Genomic DNA, 20,767 nt, shown 5'->3' on the forward strand with positions numbered 1-20,767 from the left:
CCGCGGCGGCGCGGTCGTGATCGCTGATGCGGACTTGGAGGAGCAAGAACGGGGACGCCGACGGTGCCGCGTTGGCCGCTGCGTGCCATCTTCCAGCGCGCAGCTGATCAAGTCGCTCAGAGAGACGAAAACGGCCACGTAAAGGCGAGCGCTGGTTTCTTGATAATAAAAGTCAACACTTCCAGCAGCCCGTTGGAACGCTAGAGGGCGCTAGAGGGACACGCGTGTGAAACGAGCTTAAGGGGTCTAACGTCCTGCCGGTTTTATATAACCGTAGTGTCTGAAACATAGGTAGATAGCTAATGTTTGCAGACTTCATGCCCTGCCACGTAGTTCGGTAGGCAACTACAAAAGAAAAGAAATCGGCATCTGTTTTTCTACACACTGAGATGTCAAAAATGATCGTTATTTCATTCAGGCATTTTGTAGGCACTTAAGTTTACGGAAGAACAACTGTTGAAAGTGCACGTACTTGGATGGATCAGAGAAATAGCATTATATTATTTTTTCTACAGAAATAACAGAATTGAGAGAATTGACTGAAATAAATAGTAACTTTTCTTCAAGCAAGACGAAGAATCAAAATGCCGTTATTTGGCCAAAATCCATTTGACCAGGATGTTGGTAAGTTTGACTGTGTCGATCCCTTAGCCTAGGTTGCTAAGGGAACTAGCTAAGCTAACGCTAGTCTGCTGTTTACATCGATAAAGTGAGAGCCTGTCTGACTCTTACCGCCTTCACAGTTAGATGTGTCTTTGTTTATTTCTGAGCTGTGTCAATTCTGCTATAAATATGTGTGTAAAATATCAGGTAAAGCGGACACAAGGTTTCCGCTTTACGTAACTAACGTTAGCTAACCTGCTTGGCTAAAGTGACTGGTCGCTCCTGTCGCAGTAACGGTTAGCATTAGCTAGGTTAGCGTTAGCTATTGACGTTTGTTATGTTCAGTGTGCCGATTTTAATAGCTTATGTTGTAAAATATTAGTTAGAGAACGCCAACAGTACCTCGTTTGGTACAAACCTATGGTTTTATCATTTAAGGCTTTATAGTTAATAAGTTATGCAGGCGAGCCAACTATTAAATACTTTTTAGAAGTGACTTTGGCTAGCTGTTTTTTTTGTCCATATACTTTTATGGGTGTTGACTTGAGAGAAATGACATTCTTCTAAAGCACTAAACAGAAATCAATGAAACGCTGTTGGTCACCTCTTGTTCTGTTGTTGACATGTTCGGGAAAACTGATTAACTTGTCTTGCTGACCTTTTTTTTTACCCACAGTTAAGTAGCTATAAAGATGATTATAGGATGTTTCCTTCGAGAGTTTAATCAGGTCTTAGGTCCTAAGACCTCATGTGAAAGTAGGCATTTTAATAGGAAATAACGCAGACTTTACTAGGAAATGTAAGGAAAGGGGTTTTCACAGTAGAACCCATGCAAATAGCCTTGCAAATGAGGAACTGTGTCCATATGGCAGGATTACATTGTATTCGGATTCTTCTGGTGTGTGGTTTATAATCAATTTTTGAATTGACCTTTTTGTGCTGATCATAAAGTCATCAATTTTTCTCTATAATGAAAAAGAGAAACACGTGTCCTTTTAGGCCATTATACATTTGTGTTGTTAATATATTTTGGTACAATAATTTTGAACAAATTATTGTGGCCCCTTGTTAAATACTTGTCAGAGTAATATAAATAATATTCTTCACCAAATTACTTGAATTTTCGCTTGATCAGCTGGCCTTAAGGCGTTTAATTAAAATCTTTTGGATGGAACTGAATATTGCACACATCTACAGTTTGAAATAAGACCAAAACTAATGCCAACCTTTTGGGTCTTAAGTGTAGTACTTACCTCTACTCAAGAGACTTTTCTTTTTTATTAGCCCTGTTGTATTTGTTTGTTTCCAGAAAAGGTGACAAATGAAAACAACACAGCAGATGACTGGGCCCTCATTATGGATATTTGTGACCGTGTTGGGACAACACCTAATGGGTGAGACTCTTATACATGTGTATTTTATGCACAGGTCATCTTTTTGACATTTGGGCCCTGCTATTTAGGTCATTATATGTGTTACGTGTAATATATGTGACCTCAGTTGAGCTGAAGTAATTGCAATATTGGTAAATCCAATTTCAAATGAGCTAGTTCCTATTAAGTGATCCTTCGGAACAGTAGTGCCTTTCTGTCTGTCACAGAGTGCACACCGATCTAGCAAATGTAGTGGTCCATTTAGTAACATGCTCGGCAGCACTCTCTAACTCTCTTGCTGTCTATTTGCATCACAGAGCGAAGGATTGTCTCAGGTCGGTTATGAAGAGAGTCAATCACAAAGTCCCTCACGTAGCCATGCAAGCATTAACAGTGAGTTCATTTTGAGTACCTTATGGAATTAAACATTTCCGATGGTTTCGTACCTGGCCAGACCTGGTACTGTCACCGTTGTCATGTGGTGACGTTTGTGCCTGCTGTAAGTCTTAACAAGTCAGAACAACAAGTGGTTAAATTGCCATCCAATTGTATATTTGAATATCTACAGTTTTATTTTTAATTTAATGTTTTTGGACACAAATGCATTTTTTAAATAATTTCAGAAATAGGGAGTGTTTCAGCACACAGTGATGTGGATCATACAAGCAAATGTTTCTTGCTCAGTCGTCACCTTTGAAACTCTCGTCCTATAGTTGCTTGGTGCTTGTGTTGCAAACAGTGGAAGAATCTTTCATCTAGAAATCTGCTCCAGAGAGTTCGCCAGTGAAGTACGAACCGTGTTAATCAAAGTAAGATCTTGCTGCCCTCTGCCCATACACTACTGTAACACACTAAAATTCCCACACCACGGTTTGCTAAAAATGTGACCTTTGTCAGGCTCATCCCAAAGTGACCGAGAAGCTTAAAAGCCTTATGGTGGAGTGGGCCGATGACTTCCAGAAAGATCCGCAGCTCAGCCTCATTGGTGCCACCATCAAATCTCTGAAGGAGGAGGGAGTGAGCTTCCCCTCCTCAGGCTCTAAGGTACCCATTTTGGCATTTTCAGGGGTCACATTGCAAACTGCGTTCAGCCTAATTCTCAAAACATTTCTATGACATCTGACAAGCTGAAATAACTTGTTTTGATCATTTAATGTTGTTCAAACTGGAATGACTGGATTTTAATCCTATGGTTTGGGTATGTCTCTTTTAACTACATGTTTAAACAAAGCCTTAGGTTGCATTGAAAGACATAGAATTTTACCACTGGCTCTCATTTCAAATCAGCCTCAACAGTGACTGAGCACCCTCTGTGATTTGGCCTACATAAAGGTTCCTTACCTGAGTTCTTGCCGCAGTTTGTAGCAGCTTGATTTAGTTCAGGTCAGTGTTGCATAAATCATGAGCTATTCATCTCGCCACATTAACCATGTTGGAAGGCCACCATGAACGTTTGTTTAAGCTCTGCCAGCGCCACGCAACAGTCCCTCCGCTGCCACATGGGTCAGATTGATGATTTGTTTATTTAGGGCTGCCCATATTGCTGTACCATATAGGCTAGGCTTTTTGGATGGCTAGTGGAAACTTGGTCGTCCCAAGCTTTCTTTATACTAGCCGTATTTCTTTAAGAAGCATGACTGTGAGGGGAAAGGTAGCAGTGGAAAGTCTTTTCACGTGTCATATAAAGCCCACATAGTCCCACATTACATTTTTTTTTACTTCCGACAAGAATACAGTATGGGAGATATTGTTTAGTGAGAGAGATTTTCATGGGTTAGATCATCACTAAATGTCTGCTGATTAAAGGAAAATGATAATTTCTTCATCAGTATTTCTTCCAAATACGATTGCAGCATGTTTAGTGGTTCAAAATAGTTCATCTATGTATTTATTTACTGGTTCTTCTTAAGTAAGACAAGGCAAATATGACTTCCATACAGTTCCACGGGACATCTTGTTTAAGGTTCACAATCTTGTTGTGGAATCACAAACAAAAAAACAATTCAACAGCATCTCCGGATGAACCATTGTGTTTTAATGTTCTACAATTATTTAACCGAGTAGCTAGTATCTTGGAGAGAGAGAGCGAGAGAGAGAGAGAAAGAAAAACAGGACATTTCAGACAGAGGTCCTTCATCAGCTGTGCAAGCACAGATGAAGGACATTTGACCGCAATGTCCTGTTTCTCTGAAAACTCTGTATTTCATTACAGTGTTGAATATCTCTACGTCTCTTACTACACTACACGGTAGTTATTCACCTGGAATCTTCTTCAGGAATCCCCTCTCTGTCTCTCTCTCTCTCTGTCTCTCTCTCTCTCTCTCTCTCTCTGGTGTGATTAGAGTTTGTTAGAGAATCTGACTTGAATGTCTTCTGTGGTTCGTCCAAAACCAATTCTATAAGCATTATAGTGCCAGGAAATAATATTGTGCACAAAGCTCAAACAAGCATGGAGCAATGAAGTGGTCTAAGATTAAATGTGCCCTGTCCTTTATATATATGTCTAAATTAAAATTATATTATATATTAAAAACACCACCATATCCTGTGAAAGTGTTTTTTCACATTGTGTAATTTTCATAATGTTCAAAGAGTGCTTCCATGAGTCACACAGATTTAGAGGACTATGCCCCTGTCAGTAATGATTTGAGAAACCGTAAATACACTCCGTCAGAGCAGATATCAAAATGTAGTCTGTTTGACATGGACTGCTAGGTCATGGCTTCTTACCTGTGATGCAGCTGTAGTTTGGGCCTGTATATGGCAGTATGGAGACATAATGTCCTCTTAGCGCACTTATCTGTGTCAACTGCAGAGTACCAGCACCAGCAGCAAGTCCACCAGCACTGCAGCCACCAGCCGAACATCTGATGATGACGACCTTGCCAAAGGTGACCCCCCCCCCCCACTACAAATCCTATTTTATGTAGGATAACTGCAAACTAATTAACTGCTTGCCTGTCTGAATTTGTTAGGAATATAAATAAATGCAGGTTCTCTCTGCCACCGCCCCTCCCCCTTATACTGAGTAAGGAAGCATGACACGCGAATGTCCCTCTGTGTGGCCCTGTGCAGCCATTGAGCTGTCCTTACAGGAACAGAAACAGCAGGCCGAGACCAGACCCCTCCTTGTGACCCCTGACCCACCCTTCAACACCAACAGCGTCAAGGAGACGCGCAAAGTGCGCGCCCTTTATGACTTTGAAGCGGCTGAGGACAATGAACTCACCTTTAAGGCTGGAGAGCTTGTCCTTGTCCTGGATGACAGGTAAACAAGTCTTAACTCACTTTTGCGGACAGTGTAAGGTACAAAATTAAACAAAGTGGAGCACAGAAATAGAACAAAGATTCCGCGAGAGTCGTTTACTTCTTACATTTTGTCGTTTCGGGTGTAATTTATTTGTACCTTTTAAATACAAGCCTTCTAATAAGCCCACATAGTGTTGTAATTTTATGGTGTCACCCTCATTTAACAGTGATCCCAACTGGTGGAAAGGAGAAAACCACAGAGGAGTAGGACTTTTTCCATCTAACTTTGTCACAAATAACCTAAGTGCAGAAGCCGAGCCAGGTAAAACGCTCCAGATGTTTTGTTGTAGTGTTAAAACCGTTGTCTTGCTCAGGCGTCCGAGTCTCCATAAGTGTTCTCCGCCCTAGACACATATGTGGAGAAGACGCAGGTCCCCGAGGAGCCCGTCACGGAGGCAAAAGCAGAACCCGAACCCGTGTATATAGATGAGGCAAGTTTGCAGATCAGCCGTTACCGAAACTCCCAACTCAGTAATGGCAGCGTGGGACGCGTGGACGCCACAGAAATATGTACGAGACGTAAACCGTGTGCCTTATGTGTCTGTAGGAGAAGATGGACCGAACCTTGTGTTTGCTCCAGAACACAGACCCTGCTGTAGCCGAGCCTGACTCTGCTGAGTTGGTCACACTGGAAGGTATGCATAACTCATAGGTCGCACAAAATCTCGTTACCCAATTTAAATAAAACCCCTACTGGCCTTCGGAGCCTCGTGGTGTCTTATTCGTTGATTTTGGAAAACTGTCTCCCTTCAGGTGCTTGTGCACAGATGAACCCACTTATTGATGAAAAATTGCAGGAGATCGACAGGTTTGTTGACGTTAGATGTTAAGTCATGTGTTGTCAGTCTGTCAGAAGAGTTAAACCCACGTTCAGCATTTGATTGTGTCGTCTGACAGGAAGCACTCGGAGCTGTCTGAGCTGAATGTGAAGGTGCTGGAAGCTCTGGAGCTCTACAACCAGCTGATGAATGAGGCTCCACTCTATTCGGCCTACTCAAAGATGCAGCCCCCCACGAGCGTTTATCCACCCGCACCCCCTGCTGTGGCCATGCAGGTTACTTAAACACACTTACCCATGGCATCTGGGATATACTCTTCCTTCTAACCACAAAACTGGAATTCTGAGTTTTGTATCCTTGCAGCAAAGCAAGAGATTTAAGTGACAGTTGTCTTATCCATCACCTTTTAATGATCATTCTCTGCTGACATTGAAAGAAAGGCTGATAGCAGCTACTGTTATGAAAGAATAACGAATCACATTGCTGCATGTTCCATGTTATATGCCAGTCACCTGATAAACTCGACGACACCTTTCTGTTTTTGGTACTAATGCATGTTTAATTGTAAATGCAATATTTACATCTGTATGATGAGCATTTGTAAAACTGGGGTCACACATTTGGCCACAAAACTCAATGTCATGCTGATTTGGGGCGAGTAGTTCCTGAACTCTGACTGATGTGTTGAAGTAGAGTAAACCCTAACCCTAGATACCATCTCGGTACTGTACTCCTAATTCTCTCAGAGTTACCCAGGACAACCATCAGGGGCCTACATGCCCGGCGCTGCACCCCAAGGCTACGGTCTGGGCTCAGACCAGGCTGCCTCCCTCTGCTCCCTGCCCCCGACGCTCAACTCCACAGCCACCGGTCAGCCAGTGCAACCCCCCTACATCAGGTGCTTCGCGCGCCGCCGACACACCTCAGACCTCACGTCTGAAACCGTGCAGCCACGCGATTTCCTTCCTATGTCTTTTTCACACCGTTTTACATGAAAAACGTCGCATCGCAAATGTCGTTGCAATACTGCGATTCTCCAAGAACGCTTGTGACGTCTTGTTCTCTTGCAGCACGGGAATGGCGGTACCGTATATCAACCAAGCCCCTGGCTCTTTCCCGCCACAGATGGGTGTGGCCATGGACATGTCTGCCTATCAGAACGCTAATCCCGGTATGCCTCCGGCGTCCTATCCGCCGGCGGCTCCTGCCCACCCGGGCCCTCAGCAGCAGCAGCCGGCGGCCTACTACCAGCAGCCCCTCCTGTGAAGCTGAGCTGTGCAGGCAGTCTACAGCTGTGCTTTTCCCGGCCAGCGAGATTGGCCTGAATGTTTGTTTTTCCTCTGTCCGTGATTGACGGCAAGGGTGTATTGAGGTAGCTGGTAGACATTTGGCTCGGCGGTGACCCACTACAAGAATGATGCGTTGTTCACGTAAGGAATACCTAGCGCTCTAGCTCAAGAAGGACGCCGTCCAGACACGTTATTTTCTTTCATCTCCTCCCCTACCCTCATCAGCCTATTTAATTTTAATGTCTGTTTTGTGTGTCTCTTTGTTGTATTTCCCTTTTTTAAGTTATATTGACCTTAACCTAAGATCTTGAAGTACATTTGCACCATAACACAAACTAGCCTGCGTAAATGTTTTACTTAAACAAATCTTCAGGTTCGCTTTTGTTGCTTTATGGCTAGTGCTGTATTGACCCGACAAATCTCTTTTCCAGAAAACTGACAGCTTGATTTATTTTTTTTTCACACATTCTTAGCGCCTGTGCAAAGATAAATAAGTCTTTATGAAGATGCGACAAGTAAGCAACAAATCAATCACCAAAATGGCTGAAATAAATGAATGTGCCATGAGGTTTTGCATTTTGGTTACATTCAGGTTTACATTTAGGAGCCTGAATGTGTCCGAGATCAGAGCTGCGTGAGAGAACAGATGCAAACAGCACTGAGAGGCCATCGCGGTAGTCTAGCTGTGGAAGTACGCTCCTAAAACGGGCTCCACGTCAGCTGGAAGAAAGCACAAATGCAGTCCCTTTCCTAATCTTGTGTGTGTTGTGTACAATTATCATCTAAATATGAACGTGCTGGTATTTTGCTTTGAGGGTGTTCACTTTTGCTGGAGTTCTAATTTGACCTTTTATAAAACTTACTCTAAAGTTACAGAAAATAAATTAAATAAATAAATATATATGTAATCTATATATCTGAGCTTTAATAGGAAATGGGAAATGATTTCTTTAATGGTGTTTGTGTGAGCTGAAATGGTTGCTGTTGGATAGAAAATGTTCCATTTATTAAATATTGTTTGCAATGATGGCTGTAACCTCCTCTGACCAAACTCATCACTATTGCTGGTTGGCTTCTTTGCTTTCTTCCCAGCGTTTAAACATGATTAAGATGATGTTTCTGTTAAGTGTATTGAGGAAGGTCTAGTGTTTGAGTAATATTTACAAAGCCCCCATGCAGAACTCTATGAACGTTATTTTCCTAATCTGCCTCAGTTATTGTACATTATTTGTATACTATTTGGCATTGCTCTGCTGCACCTTATCCTAGTAAATGCACCACCAGATGCCTTGTTCTATCAGATGTCTGTCAGATGATGCAAGTAAAATAAGAGATACAAATGCAATTTATGGAAATAATTTTAGATGCTGCTGTATATCTGTAAACCTGAATATTTTATGAGATATGGAGGTAATGTTTCTTGGCCTGTACATTTCTGGCTGAATCAATGTTTTATAACATGATTGCCCATATTCTCTTATGTATTCTTATTTTTAAAAGGTTACTTTTTGTAATAGTGAAATCTAATATCTTTCAGAATAAAATGGCCCCGTGTTTCAAATGTGTGTGTACACGCTGCTTTGGAGTGAGACGACCCTTTCTGCAGCTGTGCACCTCGGCGCATCTACAGACACGCAGCCTAGTCGTACCTGCTCGTCTTAAATGTGACGACAGTACTCCGCTACATTTGTCACATAAATGTAATGTCTAGTAAAAACACAGGCCTGATAACCGCGAGGGAGCCTGCATCCCTTCGAGATGCCGCTGCTTGGAGCCCGAGGCGCAGCTGCCTGGGTTTGCGCACGAGATCCAGGACTAGGTTGTGTGATGTTTCGCATTCCCGTCTGTTGCACGTACTAGACCCGACCGTACTAGAAATGGCTTCGGCGTTCCCATTAACTTCAAATGTGCGACTGGTCTCGTCTAATACATTTAAACACGCGAACTGGCCCTTTCGGAGCGGTTCGTAGCACGGATCCGCCAGGGGCGTGTCTAAGTCCCAAGGCGCGGGTACCTTTACGCGCTTGGGCGGCGCGGGAGCTAATGAATTCCCCAGCGGCGACCACGTGCCCCTCATGCGCACCGCGAGCTTCGCCTCGGTAGCCGGTCTTGGGTGCACGAGCGTCGTAGCATCCCGGCGCACACCTCCTCCTCTCCTCCTCGTACGCCACGCTGGAGCAGACCGCTCAGCTCCCGTCCCAGTGTCGGTGGACCGGCGCGGAGAGGCAGCCGCCTCCCTGGACTGACGAACTTGCCGAAATGTCCCGACACATCTACGCGCGCCACGGGATCGGCGACGGCGTTCAGAAGCCGATGTTCCAGGTAACGGGCGAGCGGCGAGGACGCTCGTGACGGTCCGCCTTACGAGCTGAACACAACGCACTCGTGACGCGGTTTTATATCTGCGGATTTAAACGTGATTAACGTGTCGTGAAACGTCTGCAGGTGCGGCGTTGACACTCGGAAGTTTCCCTTCCAGCTGTGCACGCGCGTTATCGTTCTTCTTCAAGGGCAGGAGGCGTCACGTGCTTATTTAACCTCTGAGGTCCCCATCAGGACAGCCACGTCTTTCAGGCTGAGCGCACCTGCTGGGCACTCAACAACACGCTTATTCCTTATTTCCTGCAGTACTGCGATCATTAAAAAATGTGCCCGTGGATGCAGTCGGTTTAAGCTATTGGCATTTAATTAGCTTGCTTAATAATTCATGGCATTGATTTGTCTCTAAGGATTTTTAAGGAGGCAAGCTGACTTGAGCAGGCATGACCCAGATTTTCTTCTCCCAGTTGGTTGAACTATTTATTTATTTATTTGACCAGGATTGTTGGATTGTGTTTTTAAAAAGTGAAATAGGTATTTGATTAAGTCTGTGTCGGTGGTTGCAGGTTGTGCTGTGTAACCTTGTAAAAGCATAACACAAATTGCATTTGACTGCACTGCAATCAGCTACAGCGAAGGGCAAGTTACACACACGAACATTGTCTAGTTGTTTTCCCGGCACTCCAGTGGTAAACTCTTGATCGCGTGTATGTTACTTTGTCATTTAATGCCCTTGATAGAACAGAATAAAACTACTGCCTATTCAGCCATTCTTCTGATGTGTCTGCATAAAACCATCAGCAAGACTTTCGCAAACACCATTAAAGCCTCTGAGAGAATTTCACACACTATAAGTAATGTGCCTCTCCCCACAAATACTTAGTGCAGTTTTCACATTGCTTGTATACAAATGTGTGCACTGAGACATTCTCACGAGCTCACCAAGACTGCCGGACGGACGGAGCCGCAGCTCGTGGCGTCGCGCGCCTATGCGCGATAGTGCCCATGTTCTGCCAGGGAGTGTGATGATGATCAACCTAACCCTAACCCTGACCCTAACCCTGCCGCAGGTGAACAGAGGAACCTATTCCCGCCGCAGCCGCCTCAAAAGGTCTGACGGCAGCACCACATCTACCAGCTTCATTCTCCGCCAGGTAGGAAGACATGTGGCGCGTCGCGTGTGCTATGTTGCCGTGCCACGTGACATCACGTGTGGCATGTTGCCGCGCCGCATCGCATCACATCGCACGTGGCGTGTCGCCGTGACGCGTCACGCCATTCGTGACACATGGCGAACCCGACCAGTGATTTTACACCCATTCGTTCGTCTGCGTCAGAATCATTTCAGTCAGTAAGTATTCAATTAAACTGTGTTTTTTTTTTTTAACAAACTGTCCCTGCAGTTTGTCGCATTGAAAAGGTGGTCTGCCGTTAACGCATCGGCGTGCTTATTAATGGCTGCGGCATCACTGTGAAGTCAGGGCCTCTGAGTGCTGAGACTGCACCTGCATCCGGTGCCCGTGGGTGACGGCAGGATAGCAGTACGATCTGGAGGCTTTCTGTGCTTAGGAACATCTGGAAATCTTGTGCATGTGCATAACTTGAAATGTCGTCGTATTTTCTGTGTCCGTCATTCGCTCTCATTCTTCTTCTTCTCACCCAGAGATGTAGTTCATGGCTGATCTGGTGACGCACTGACCCTTTTTGTAAACATCCACTTCGTCTCATCAGCTGAGTGTTCCTTCTCGAAAAATAAGAATCATTTGAAATTGACGTGTCCAGGAATTTGCGAAGGGCGAGATGAAGAAGGCATTATTAATGAGGCGGCATATGGGGCAGTAACCTGCTTCCTGCTAATACTGAATCCAGCTCATGTGTCAGGAAAATGAATGGGCTAACAGGAATGAATTGTTGCAGATCTTAATATTGTTCTTTTACTCTGAGTCACTGGAAATCACATGGTACAACAAGTCCCAGACGCCAAAACACGTCAACTGTTATTCTTCCATAGATGCCTTCTGTTGTTACTGCAGGTACACTTGCTTAACGCAGGTTTGTAATAAAGAGCCCTTTTAGCCAGCGCGCCTTAACGCGCCTGTGTCCTCGATGTGTGCGTTAACTTCAGCGCGTAAAGCAGTGCAGCCGGGACCGATGGTTTCCGGGAGCGGCGTTCCGTCTCTGTGTCCCCGGCGGAAGGTAATTGCCTACGGCTCCATGCCTCTCCAGTAGCACGTTCAGGCCGCTTGCAGAGCTTGGGTCTTCTCAGTCGAGCCGAGGCACCAGAAAGAAAGAGGCCGTGCCTCTGTAGACGAGCGGCGTGAAACGTCGCCAGGATGCCCGCGCCGTTAGCCCACGCTGGCGGAGGCTGGTGGCGTTTTCAGCGCTCCCGAGCGAATCAATGGCCTTAATGTCTGGCGGTGTATCACTTCTTCAGCAGCCGACGAGTTCGCCATCATGCATCTTTCATGAAAGGCAGCGCGCAGCGGCTTTTAAGAAGTCTCCGCTTTGACAAATGTAAATGCTCTTGTGCTGTAAAATCATTATAATATCAGGCAGACGAAAAGCACTTTGTGCACCATGATGTCCAAACAAATTGGTTGCCATGGGTCCCGGATAAGGGCTTTGCAGGAAAACAAGGGACTACTGTTGTGAGCCTCTGTGCAACTGAAGTTCATCGTGTACATATGAGCAGCATTCTGTGGTTGTGGTTAATTAAGGTCAGTTGTACTTAGGTCTATATTTAGCAGACGATGACTAACAGATAAAAAGAACATTATGTGTAGCATACCTGCATTGCAGAGCTATTTAAAGGTAAAATCTAGGTTTCTGTAGAAGGGCCCATAAAAGCTTGAGAGTTTCATGTTTTAAGTTTTATTTTTGGTGTAGAAGTGTTTTCTAAGCCAAGACAGTGCCCCACTTTTGCATGTTTATCTGCAAGCGTGATTGGAAGTAGATCATTTTGTGGATAAAACTATGCATTGATCTCAGACCTGTCCAAGATTATCTTTGAGTGTGTAGAATACATTTCCCTGTGTGGGGTTGCCTAATTTATATTAAAGACAACCATTAAACTAAAATCCTTTATTAATTGTTTGATGTACTGAATGAAGAGTGACTGTATTCAACGAAACGTCAAATCATCTGAATTGATAAACCTGTGAAATGATGGGATACATGTTGTTGCATTATGCCATGGCGTTTTAGTTCCATCTTTCATTTTTTTATAAACTTAAGCCCACTCGAATAATTGTCTAAGAGTTGCGTGGCGCTGTGTTGACTCAATAGAATAGCTCCAACTCGGCGTGACTCAGCCTTTGAGCTGCAGCCATGGAAACGATCAGCCAGCTCTTCGCTGCACAGGTGTACAGTGGCACAACTCCCTTGGCCGCGAGTGAATCTCAGTTTGTTGATCATATCTTGTTCTTTGGTTTCCGTGACCCTGTGTTCATTTTTTAGATCTTTTGCTTTCTTCCTTCTTTGGTACACCACGTTTTCTAGTCGCAAAATGTCCCCACTCCTCGGTCTTGATCCGGGAACACATTTATTGTTAGTTCAGTGTGTGATATAGTGGCTGCCAAAAACCCACAGAAGAAGGTATTTAAGGATCTAATGCTGGCAGTCTCGGTGTGTCTTCCTAAGGTGCTTTATAAAGCTCGTCAGCAGTGGAGTGAGAACTCTAGGGGTGATTAATGCCTGCTATAATTAAGGTTAAAGTCAGGGCTGCTGGTAACAGACTTATGTATATATGCAAGCTTTGAATGGGCTTTGCGTCTTTCCGTTTGGAGTAGAGGGGCTGAAATGTGTTGGCACATGTCATGGGAATTCATTTTACATTTCTTGTCCTGATGCATGAAACAAATACACCCTCTTAGAACAAAATCCTTGGTAATGAGTAGCTAATTAAAAGCTAATGCATAAAAAAAATTGCACTACAGAACGGTCTGTTTCTCGTAATGCAGCTGCATAATCAATTTGACATACTATCAAATGAATTATTATTAACTAACAAATTAATTATTTCCAGAAGCAACATCCCTCCACTGTTGCTCTGCACCTGCTGTATCTTTAATACAAGAATGTAGATAGAAATTTAGATCAACAGATTCAAGCATGTTATTCGTTAACCGGTTCATAAACAGTTATCAGAGGTCTTAGCCAAAGAATAGCAGTACTGAGCTGCTTCAACCTATTTGGTTTTATTTGTAGTTTAATTTGATATTCACGAGTTGAATATGTATGATTGTGATGGGAAATACTGCCATAGTTTTACAGTGTGTAATAACTAGACTCTAGGGAAAGGGTTCTACTAACGCACTACCGTTTTTGGACATTAGGGGGCACTTTCGTTCCGCTGTAGTAATATGATCCTGCGAGTGGCGCAGTAATCCGAAGAAGCCCCAAGAGATTATTCTGCCTTAATTAGATGTAACCTGTTGTTCCTTCTCTAGTTTAAACGAGGATTATGTGCTAAAAAAAAAAGACTCGCAGTATATAGTGCAATTAACATCCCACGTGAATGAGCTGTATTTAATATTTCTCATGATTGTGTGCCTAGATAGCAAAAATAAAAATAAACACCTTAAGTAAAGGGATTTATAAATATTCAAATAGATTTATAAATATTCAAATGCAGAGACGGCTACACACACGTGTCTTGCTCAGTTCATTTATAGAATACATCAGCGTAGATTCATTTCCTGTCCCTGTGACCCAAGAAGACTGAGATTCTTATTGTGAAATTGTTTTCAACCACACAAAGCAGGACTACCGGGCCTTACGGCGGGAGAACAGCATGGCTCAGTATGAGCAGGCTGGGCTTTCATTTTGTTTGCTTTCATTCACATGTCCTAGAAGCGACTGCTGGACATTGGGGGTGGGGGGTGATGTGTTTTTGTTTTGCTTTGATTTAATACTTTTTAGTGTGTGTGTGTGTGTGTGTGTGTGTGTGTGTGTTTATATGTGTATGTATGTGTGTATGTATATATGTGTGTGTATACATATGTATGTGTATATATATAGATATACATACATACATACATACATACATACATATATACATAGATAGATATCTATCTATCTATATATATATAGAGAGATATAGATATATAATGTGTGTGTGTATATGTGTGTGTGTGTATATGTATGTGTATTTATATATATGTGTGTGTGTGTGTGTGTGTGTGTGTATGTATATATATATATATATATATATATATATATATATATATAATGTGTGTATATATATATATATATATATATATATATATATATATATATATATATATATATATATAATGTATATATGTGTGTGTGTATATGTGTATGTGTATATATATATGTATGTGTATGTGTGCGTGTGTATATATGTATGTATGTTCAAGTTCAAGTTCGAATGGAACTTGGTGGAGAGTGCTCTGTCCAACCTGAGGAAGAGAACCAGGGGTGCATGGAGGAATATATATATATATATATATATATATATATATATATATATATATATATATATATATATATATATATATATATATATATATATATATATATATATATATATATTGGCCTAGAGAAAAGAACACATGCCATTGTAAGGCGTCTGTCAGTCTTCTGTCTCTTCAGAAAGAAGGGAGCAAGGCTCCGAGACGAAGCAGACGGAGGGTGGGAGCACCGAGGAGAGGGAGGGTAGAGCAGACAAAAATAGCAAGGGTGAGAAAAATGCAGGAAGGCAGCCCCTGTAGTTGAGTAGACAACAAGTGCAACCCCCCTCCCCTCCACTTCCTCCCTGTTTGCCGTCAGAGGGGAGAGAGACCACTCAGCCGCTCCGACTGGAGCTCCTGCCAGCCAATCGGTGGCCAGCCCTCCTGTGCTGTCATCTGTCTGTGATTTGAGGAGAGCTCCACTCTGCTGCACTGTGCGTGGAGGACTGATAAAATGCCAGGTCTCTACCGCCTCTGGTGAGAACCCCACTGCCTTATGATGTGAAGGACCGGAGCCGTGAGCACGTGAACGCAACCCGGTGACGGCAGGATCTAGAAACAGGAAGCAGGACCGCTGCCTCTGTGGCATCCACGCTCCGCTTCTGTTGGCTGGGAATTGGATTGCAAACCCCCCCCCCCCTCCTGGTCCGTTCTTCTCCAGTCCCTCACTGGTGCCACGCTCCTCTGCTCCTACTCCCCTCTCGTCGAGAAGCACTTTTGGGAATATCATAGCTCCATGTACAACAATTTGTACCTGCATGGCTTTGAAGACTCGGAGGTGGTGAGTGAGGGGCACATGGGAGAGGGGGGTGGGTCTGGGGGTGGATGCCGATAAGTTTGACATGGCTGCATGCTCACAGGGTTCCTGGTGGAGCAACAGAGGAGCACACACACACACAGCTGGCTGAAGGAATTCAGCATCCAGAGGTAGTTGTGTAGAGGGTATTGGGGGAGGGGAGACGAGGGTTTTTGTGTGTGTGTGTGTGTGTGAGTGTGAGTGTGTGAGTGTGTGTGTGTGTGTGTGACACCTGCTCCCTGTCTCCACATGAAAGGCGCTCTCTCTTTCTCAGCTGCGGTGTGTAACGAGTTCTGGGGGAGGGTCCTGAAACAGCAGCAGGCCATTATTCCATCTGACTGAACACAGCGTGTGTGTGTGTGTGTGTGTGTGTGTGTGTGTGTGTGTGTGTGTGTGTGTGTGTGTGTGTGTGTGTGTGTGTGTGTGTGTGTGTGTGTGTGTGTGTACCCCCCCCACTGGCCAGCACGGCTGCAAGCGCTTTGGGTTGGGTTCTGCGTTTCAGCACTGAGCAGTTTTTCTGCCGGTAACAGATACCATTAGGGTGCCATCACTTAGCTGCTCTTCAGAGACGTTTTTGGCTACATGATGCATCGTTATGTCCTTGTAATGGAGCGCTTGTTTAAAGGGCCGGTGTTCCCCTCCCCCATGATGCTGGTCTTTCTCCGTTACTCTTCGGTTTGACTAGAGGAATACTGGAGTGTTGGATCTCTTCACTCTAATGCGATTGTGGATTGTATACTTGCTATAGGAATGATGATTAGTTTCTGTAGATCAGTGTGAGTGTATGTTTATGCAAATCTGTGGAAATTCTCGCATGCAAAATCAAGACAAATTTGAAAATCAAATCCACTTCTCAGATAAGGATCTGTGAGACCATAAGCTCCAATGATTCCCTGCAGGTAGTCATGCAGCCCCGTTAGTACATTATTATTTGGAAGAAAGCCAATGAAGTATTTTTCTCTAGTTACTTTTTCATTGTGTATTTGTCAGTGGTTACTCCAAGGTTTGAAATAACAATATATGTTCATAATTGGCACACGTGAAAAGGACCACAAGGTGGTACTATGAATATGAAGCTTGCAAACATGGATGTAAACAACACTTTGTTTAAGATGCAGCAATCCATTGTACACCACAGTGGATCATTGCATAGATGCTTAAATATCAGCACGTCTTTAAAACTTTCATTGACTACTGACGTTTAGCACACGTGATGAGCGAGACTTATTCACAGAAGGTGAGGTTTGTTTTTCTCAGGCTCTTCTTTAGAAAGTGGTGCCCAGGTTAAAAATGGCACATCCAGTGACAGCGTGACTCCCTCGCATTACTAACACAGCTTCATAATGTTTTCAGTTGGATGGGCATTTGCTCTTTAGTCCTTTTATTGCTGGAGTTTCCTGCTTTTTGTGCGCTAAGTCTTAGTAACAGCATAATTAGTTCAGAAGCGACGGGCTTTGGTGCCATCAGGTCACAGTTCTTTAATTGTGGCCGCCGAGATGAGTGAGTAGCGACGTGTACGGTGTTCGGCTGCCTCGCGTGTAGCACATGGTTCATTTCAGTCGTTCGTGTTTACTCGGAGAACTCCTATAAATCCGCAGACGAGAAGCCCGAGAGGTTGCCAGAAATGGTCATATTCTGTTTTGATTGTTTCCAGGTGCCTGTAATTGAGCTGATGCAAGGTGTGGCATCTGAGGAATATCTGTCAGAATCTGTAGTATTGGGGCAGAAGTAGCTCAGTGGTTATGGTACTTGACTTGTAATCAGAAGGTTGCCAGTTCAAGCCCCACCACTGCCAAGCTGCCACTGTTGGGCCCCTGAGCAAGACCCTTAACCCTCAATTGCTCAAGTTGTACTCAGTCATAATTGTAAGTCGCTTTGGATAAAAGTGTCAGCTAAATGCTGTAAACGTAAATCTTTAGGCCTGAGGTTTGCATATTTGCAATACTTCCACTTTGTTGAGAGGCACTTAGTCTTGAGCTACAATATTAAGCTTTATGTGGGAAATGATGCTCAGAATCTGAGTAATTTATGAATTAGTAAATTCATGAATTGATAAAGTCCTGGCTGCTGGTGTCTGGCCGTTCTTATCATATCCTAATGCTCGGTATGCACTAGACGTGTCTGTTTCTCCTCTCTGTTCCAGTAACACCTTTGCCAGTTTCAGCAACAGCGATATGCATCGTCACCCGAATAACCGAACAGGCTCAGTTTCTGTCTGTCTGTCTTTTCTACACTGTTCTTCATATGATACAGTTTTCACAAACTGAACGGTTCTGATCAACGGCTGTGATTACAGAGGAGGTATTATTATTTGTTAATAATTGTAAAGTTTGCTCTAACTTACTTCGGCATTTTTGTCTGAACAGTTGCTTTCAGATGACCTAGACGGTCGGGTGTTTTGGATACATTTTTCACAGATCATTACCTTTTAAAATGGAGAACGCATCAGGCTGCCTGGTTCGTGTGCTTTCAACTTTGTGCTCCCGTGCAGTTCCAAAGACAAGCTGGGCACTGATCCAATGCCTTATTGGACTCCAAGTGTCCCTAGTGCTCGGAGACTCGCTGGCATGGGACAGAGTGGAGCCCCGTGGTGCATCTGTGGAGATTAGGGGAGAGCGTGGGATGATGGTGTCAGGCGCACATTCCTGACGCACTTTGGTAACGGCGTGTGGGGGTGTGCGAGCAGGAGCTCTGGGTCTGGTTTAGTGTGATGCAGGTTGCATGTGGCGTTTGGTGAGAGTGTCCATGTGGCTTCAGGAGCAATGTGTTTTATTCTTAGCAGGTGCCATCTCAACACAACATCTCAACGCTTCAGATGTCAGGTTGTATCTCCATTCTGGGAGAGCATGTAAAGTGCAAAGAGGCAGAAATGAGGGATCCAAATGAGGGATCATGAGGTTTGTCTCACATGGACAATTTTAATTACTCAACCCTGCCCACCTGGTATTGCAGAAACTGTAATTAGCATGCACTGAAGCCATCCAATGGACCAAACAGAACTAATGTGAAATCAGGGTTTACTGTGGAAGGTCACGAAAATAATCTGTGCACCGCAGATTATGGTCTGAAAACTTGGCATGAGGACCATAGATGATACTTTGATTGTAAATGTTAAACACAGACTTACTGTAATTTCACATAGAGCACAAAGTGAATCATAGTACATACTAAGATGTCTGCACTCCAGTTGATAAACGAATTTGCATATTACTTTGGTCCCGTTTCAACTTGAATTTGTTGGTCCATTTGTATTAATATTCATAGATTAATGCGTTTAGCATTCTGGTAATTACATTTGAATCAAACTCACTGTTGTTAAGTAGGCTAGATTTTGTTTACGTTCCTAGAAACCATTTCAGCTGACATTTACACTAAATTAAATAGCTGAGTAAGAGCTTTTGATGTGTTCTGCGGTAGGTTTCAGGTGCGGACGATCTCCACGAAATAGGCGTAACCTGCTAGAGTAGTCGTCAAGACCAAAAAGAATTGTTGAGGCCTGCGCGGTCACATGGGCCTGGCTGTCGTCACGCCTGATGAGTTCATTATATTGGAGAGAAATTATAATCCAGTTCAGTTTAGGAAATGATTCAGCCCTTTATTCTGAGCACAATGATCATGGTTCATAAACAGGTTCTCCGCATTTTGAAAAAAGCACCTCCTGTTGCCTGTAAAGGAGCCCAGCCAGAATGCTCCCTCCAGGCTGTTACCTCTATCAAATACAGAGGAAATTGTTTTTAAAATCTCATCTGGGATGTTGCTAGTTGCGCATGATAATGCAAAGTCTCCCCTTACTGAATTACTCCTTTGAAATTGAACAACATAACAATAACAATAGATACCTATGGGTGGGACTAGAATACATGCAGGAGATGCAAAGGTCTCTTAGACTCCTACTGAAATTATTTTTGAGAAACTGAATTGGAATCAGTAATGAGCTATGATGGTAAATTTCCCTTAGTGACTCATGGAATGATAACTATTGCAGCTGAATTGTTTTGACTTTAAAAATAAAACAATAAACCCTGCCTCCTTAAAGTACAACATCTCTATTGTGAAATGAATTGCTGTCAGAATGTATTATATTATATAAGGACCTTTTCTATCGGGATAACTCGTCCGTATGAGTTATCCATGTGTGTCACAGCACAGAGATCAGCATGAAATGTTAGAATTGCAAAGCTTTAAAACACTCTGATAATGAAAACAGTGAGATAATGTAGTGAATTTCTAAGCATGTTAGAAAACACTGCCATGAGTTGTACTTAAAGGACATCAACCATGAATATCCAGTCAAACGTGACATTTTGTTTCTTTTTTTTTTTATATACCCAAGGCAGAACAGGACCGGGTCGCAGTTTTCCTTCTGCCGTTATTCCTGTACATGCTCTCGGTCAGTCCTGACCTCCTATGTGTGGCATTTCTGTACAAGATCTTTAATACATTTACGGACGCCCTTGTCTAAAAAGCTGTAAGCTTCATCAATTTGATGATTCATGCCTCTTCTCTTCATGGTCACGTTCACAAATGGTAATTTTTATTTTTTTTGGTGATAATTATTATAATTGTCATCATGCCGGGATGTTCAAACACCCACCAGCTGAACACAGGCACACACCGGTGCGGATGGATGATGCGTCAGCCAGGAGTCTGTAGCCAGCCGGAGATTTAAACCGCAACGGTCCCTCGGAAGAAGCAAGCAGGATGGGGCCGGGAGCCTCTGGAGACCCCGGGAGCTACTGCCCGCCCCACCGTGTCCTGACGTGGTGCTCCCAGCTCTGCTCTGTCACACACCTCTATCTGCCCAGAGCAGTTCAGGCAGCTTCTC

General features: G+C 43.7%; 2 protein-coding genes across 6 annotated transcripts in view; both read left to right on the forward strand.

The window, feature by feature from the left end:
- Positions 1-9: 9 nt before the first annotated feature.
- Positions 10-8,914, forward strand: stam2 (signal transducing adaptor molecule (SH3 domain and ITAM motif) 2). Its single transcript, XM_026995498.3, has 15 exons — positions 10-144; positions 516-624; positions 1,913-1,997; positions 2,294-2,369; positions 2,690-2,785; positions 2,874-3,020; positions 4,792-4,867; positions 5,052-5,244; positions 5,453-5,547; positions 5,634-5,716; positions 5,833-5,920; positions 6,039-6,093; positions 6,183-6,339; positions 6,811-6,962; positions 7,135-8,914. The coding sequence occupies exons 2-15, from the start codon at positions 585-587 to the stop codon at positions 7,328-7,330; spliced, it is 1,539 nt and encodes a 512-aa protein (XP_026851299.2). The 5' UTR covers positions 10-144; positions 516-584; the 3' UTR covers positions 7,331-8,914.
- Positions 8,915-9,485: 571 nt separating this feature from the next.
- The window catches only part of cacnb4a (calcium channel, voltage-dependent, beta 4a subunit), a 28,208-nt gene continuing 16,926 nt past the window's right edge, over positions 9,486-20,767 (forward strand). For 2 of the 5 annotated variants that reach the window (XM_035522789.2, XM_081720959.1), the window contains exon 1: positions 15,478-15,927. In XM_035522789.2, coding sequence (XP_035378682.1) covers positions 15,883-15,927 — 45 coding nt within the window. In that variant the 5' untranslated portion in view covers positions 15,478-15,882. Of the gene's footprint in view, positions 9,676-10,646; positions 10,827-10,945; positions 11,024-15,477; positions 15,928-20,767 lie in introns of those variants that run through there. The other 3 variants (XM_035522787.2, XM_081720958.1, XM_035522788.2) reach the window with 3 other exon arrangements.

The sequence above is a fragment of the Electrophorus electricus genome, chromosome 9 (genome assembly GCF_041902795.1).
Source record: "Electrophorus electricus isolate QZ-2024a chromosome 9, ASM4190279v1, whole genome shotgun sequence".
In the NCBI taxonomy this organism is placed as follows: domain Eukaryota; kingdom Metazoa; phylum Chordata; class Actinopteri; order Gymnotiformes; family Gymnotidae; genus Electrophorus; species Electrophorus electricus.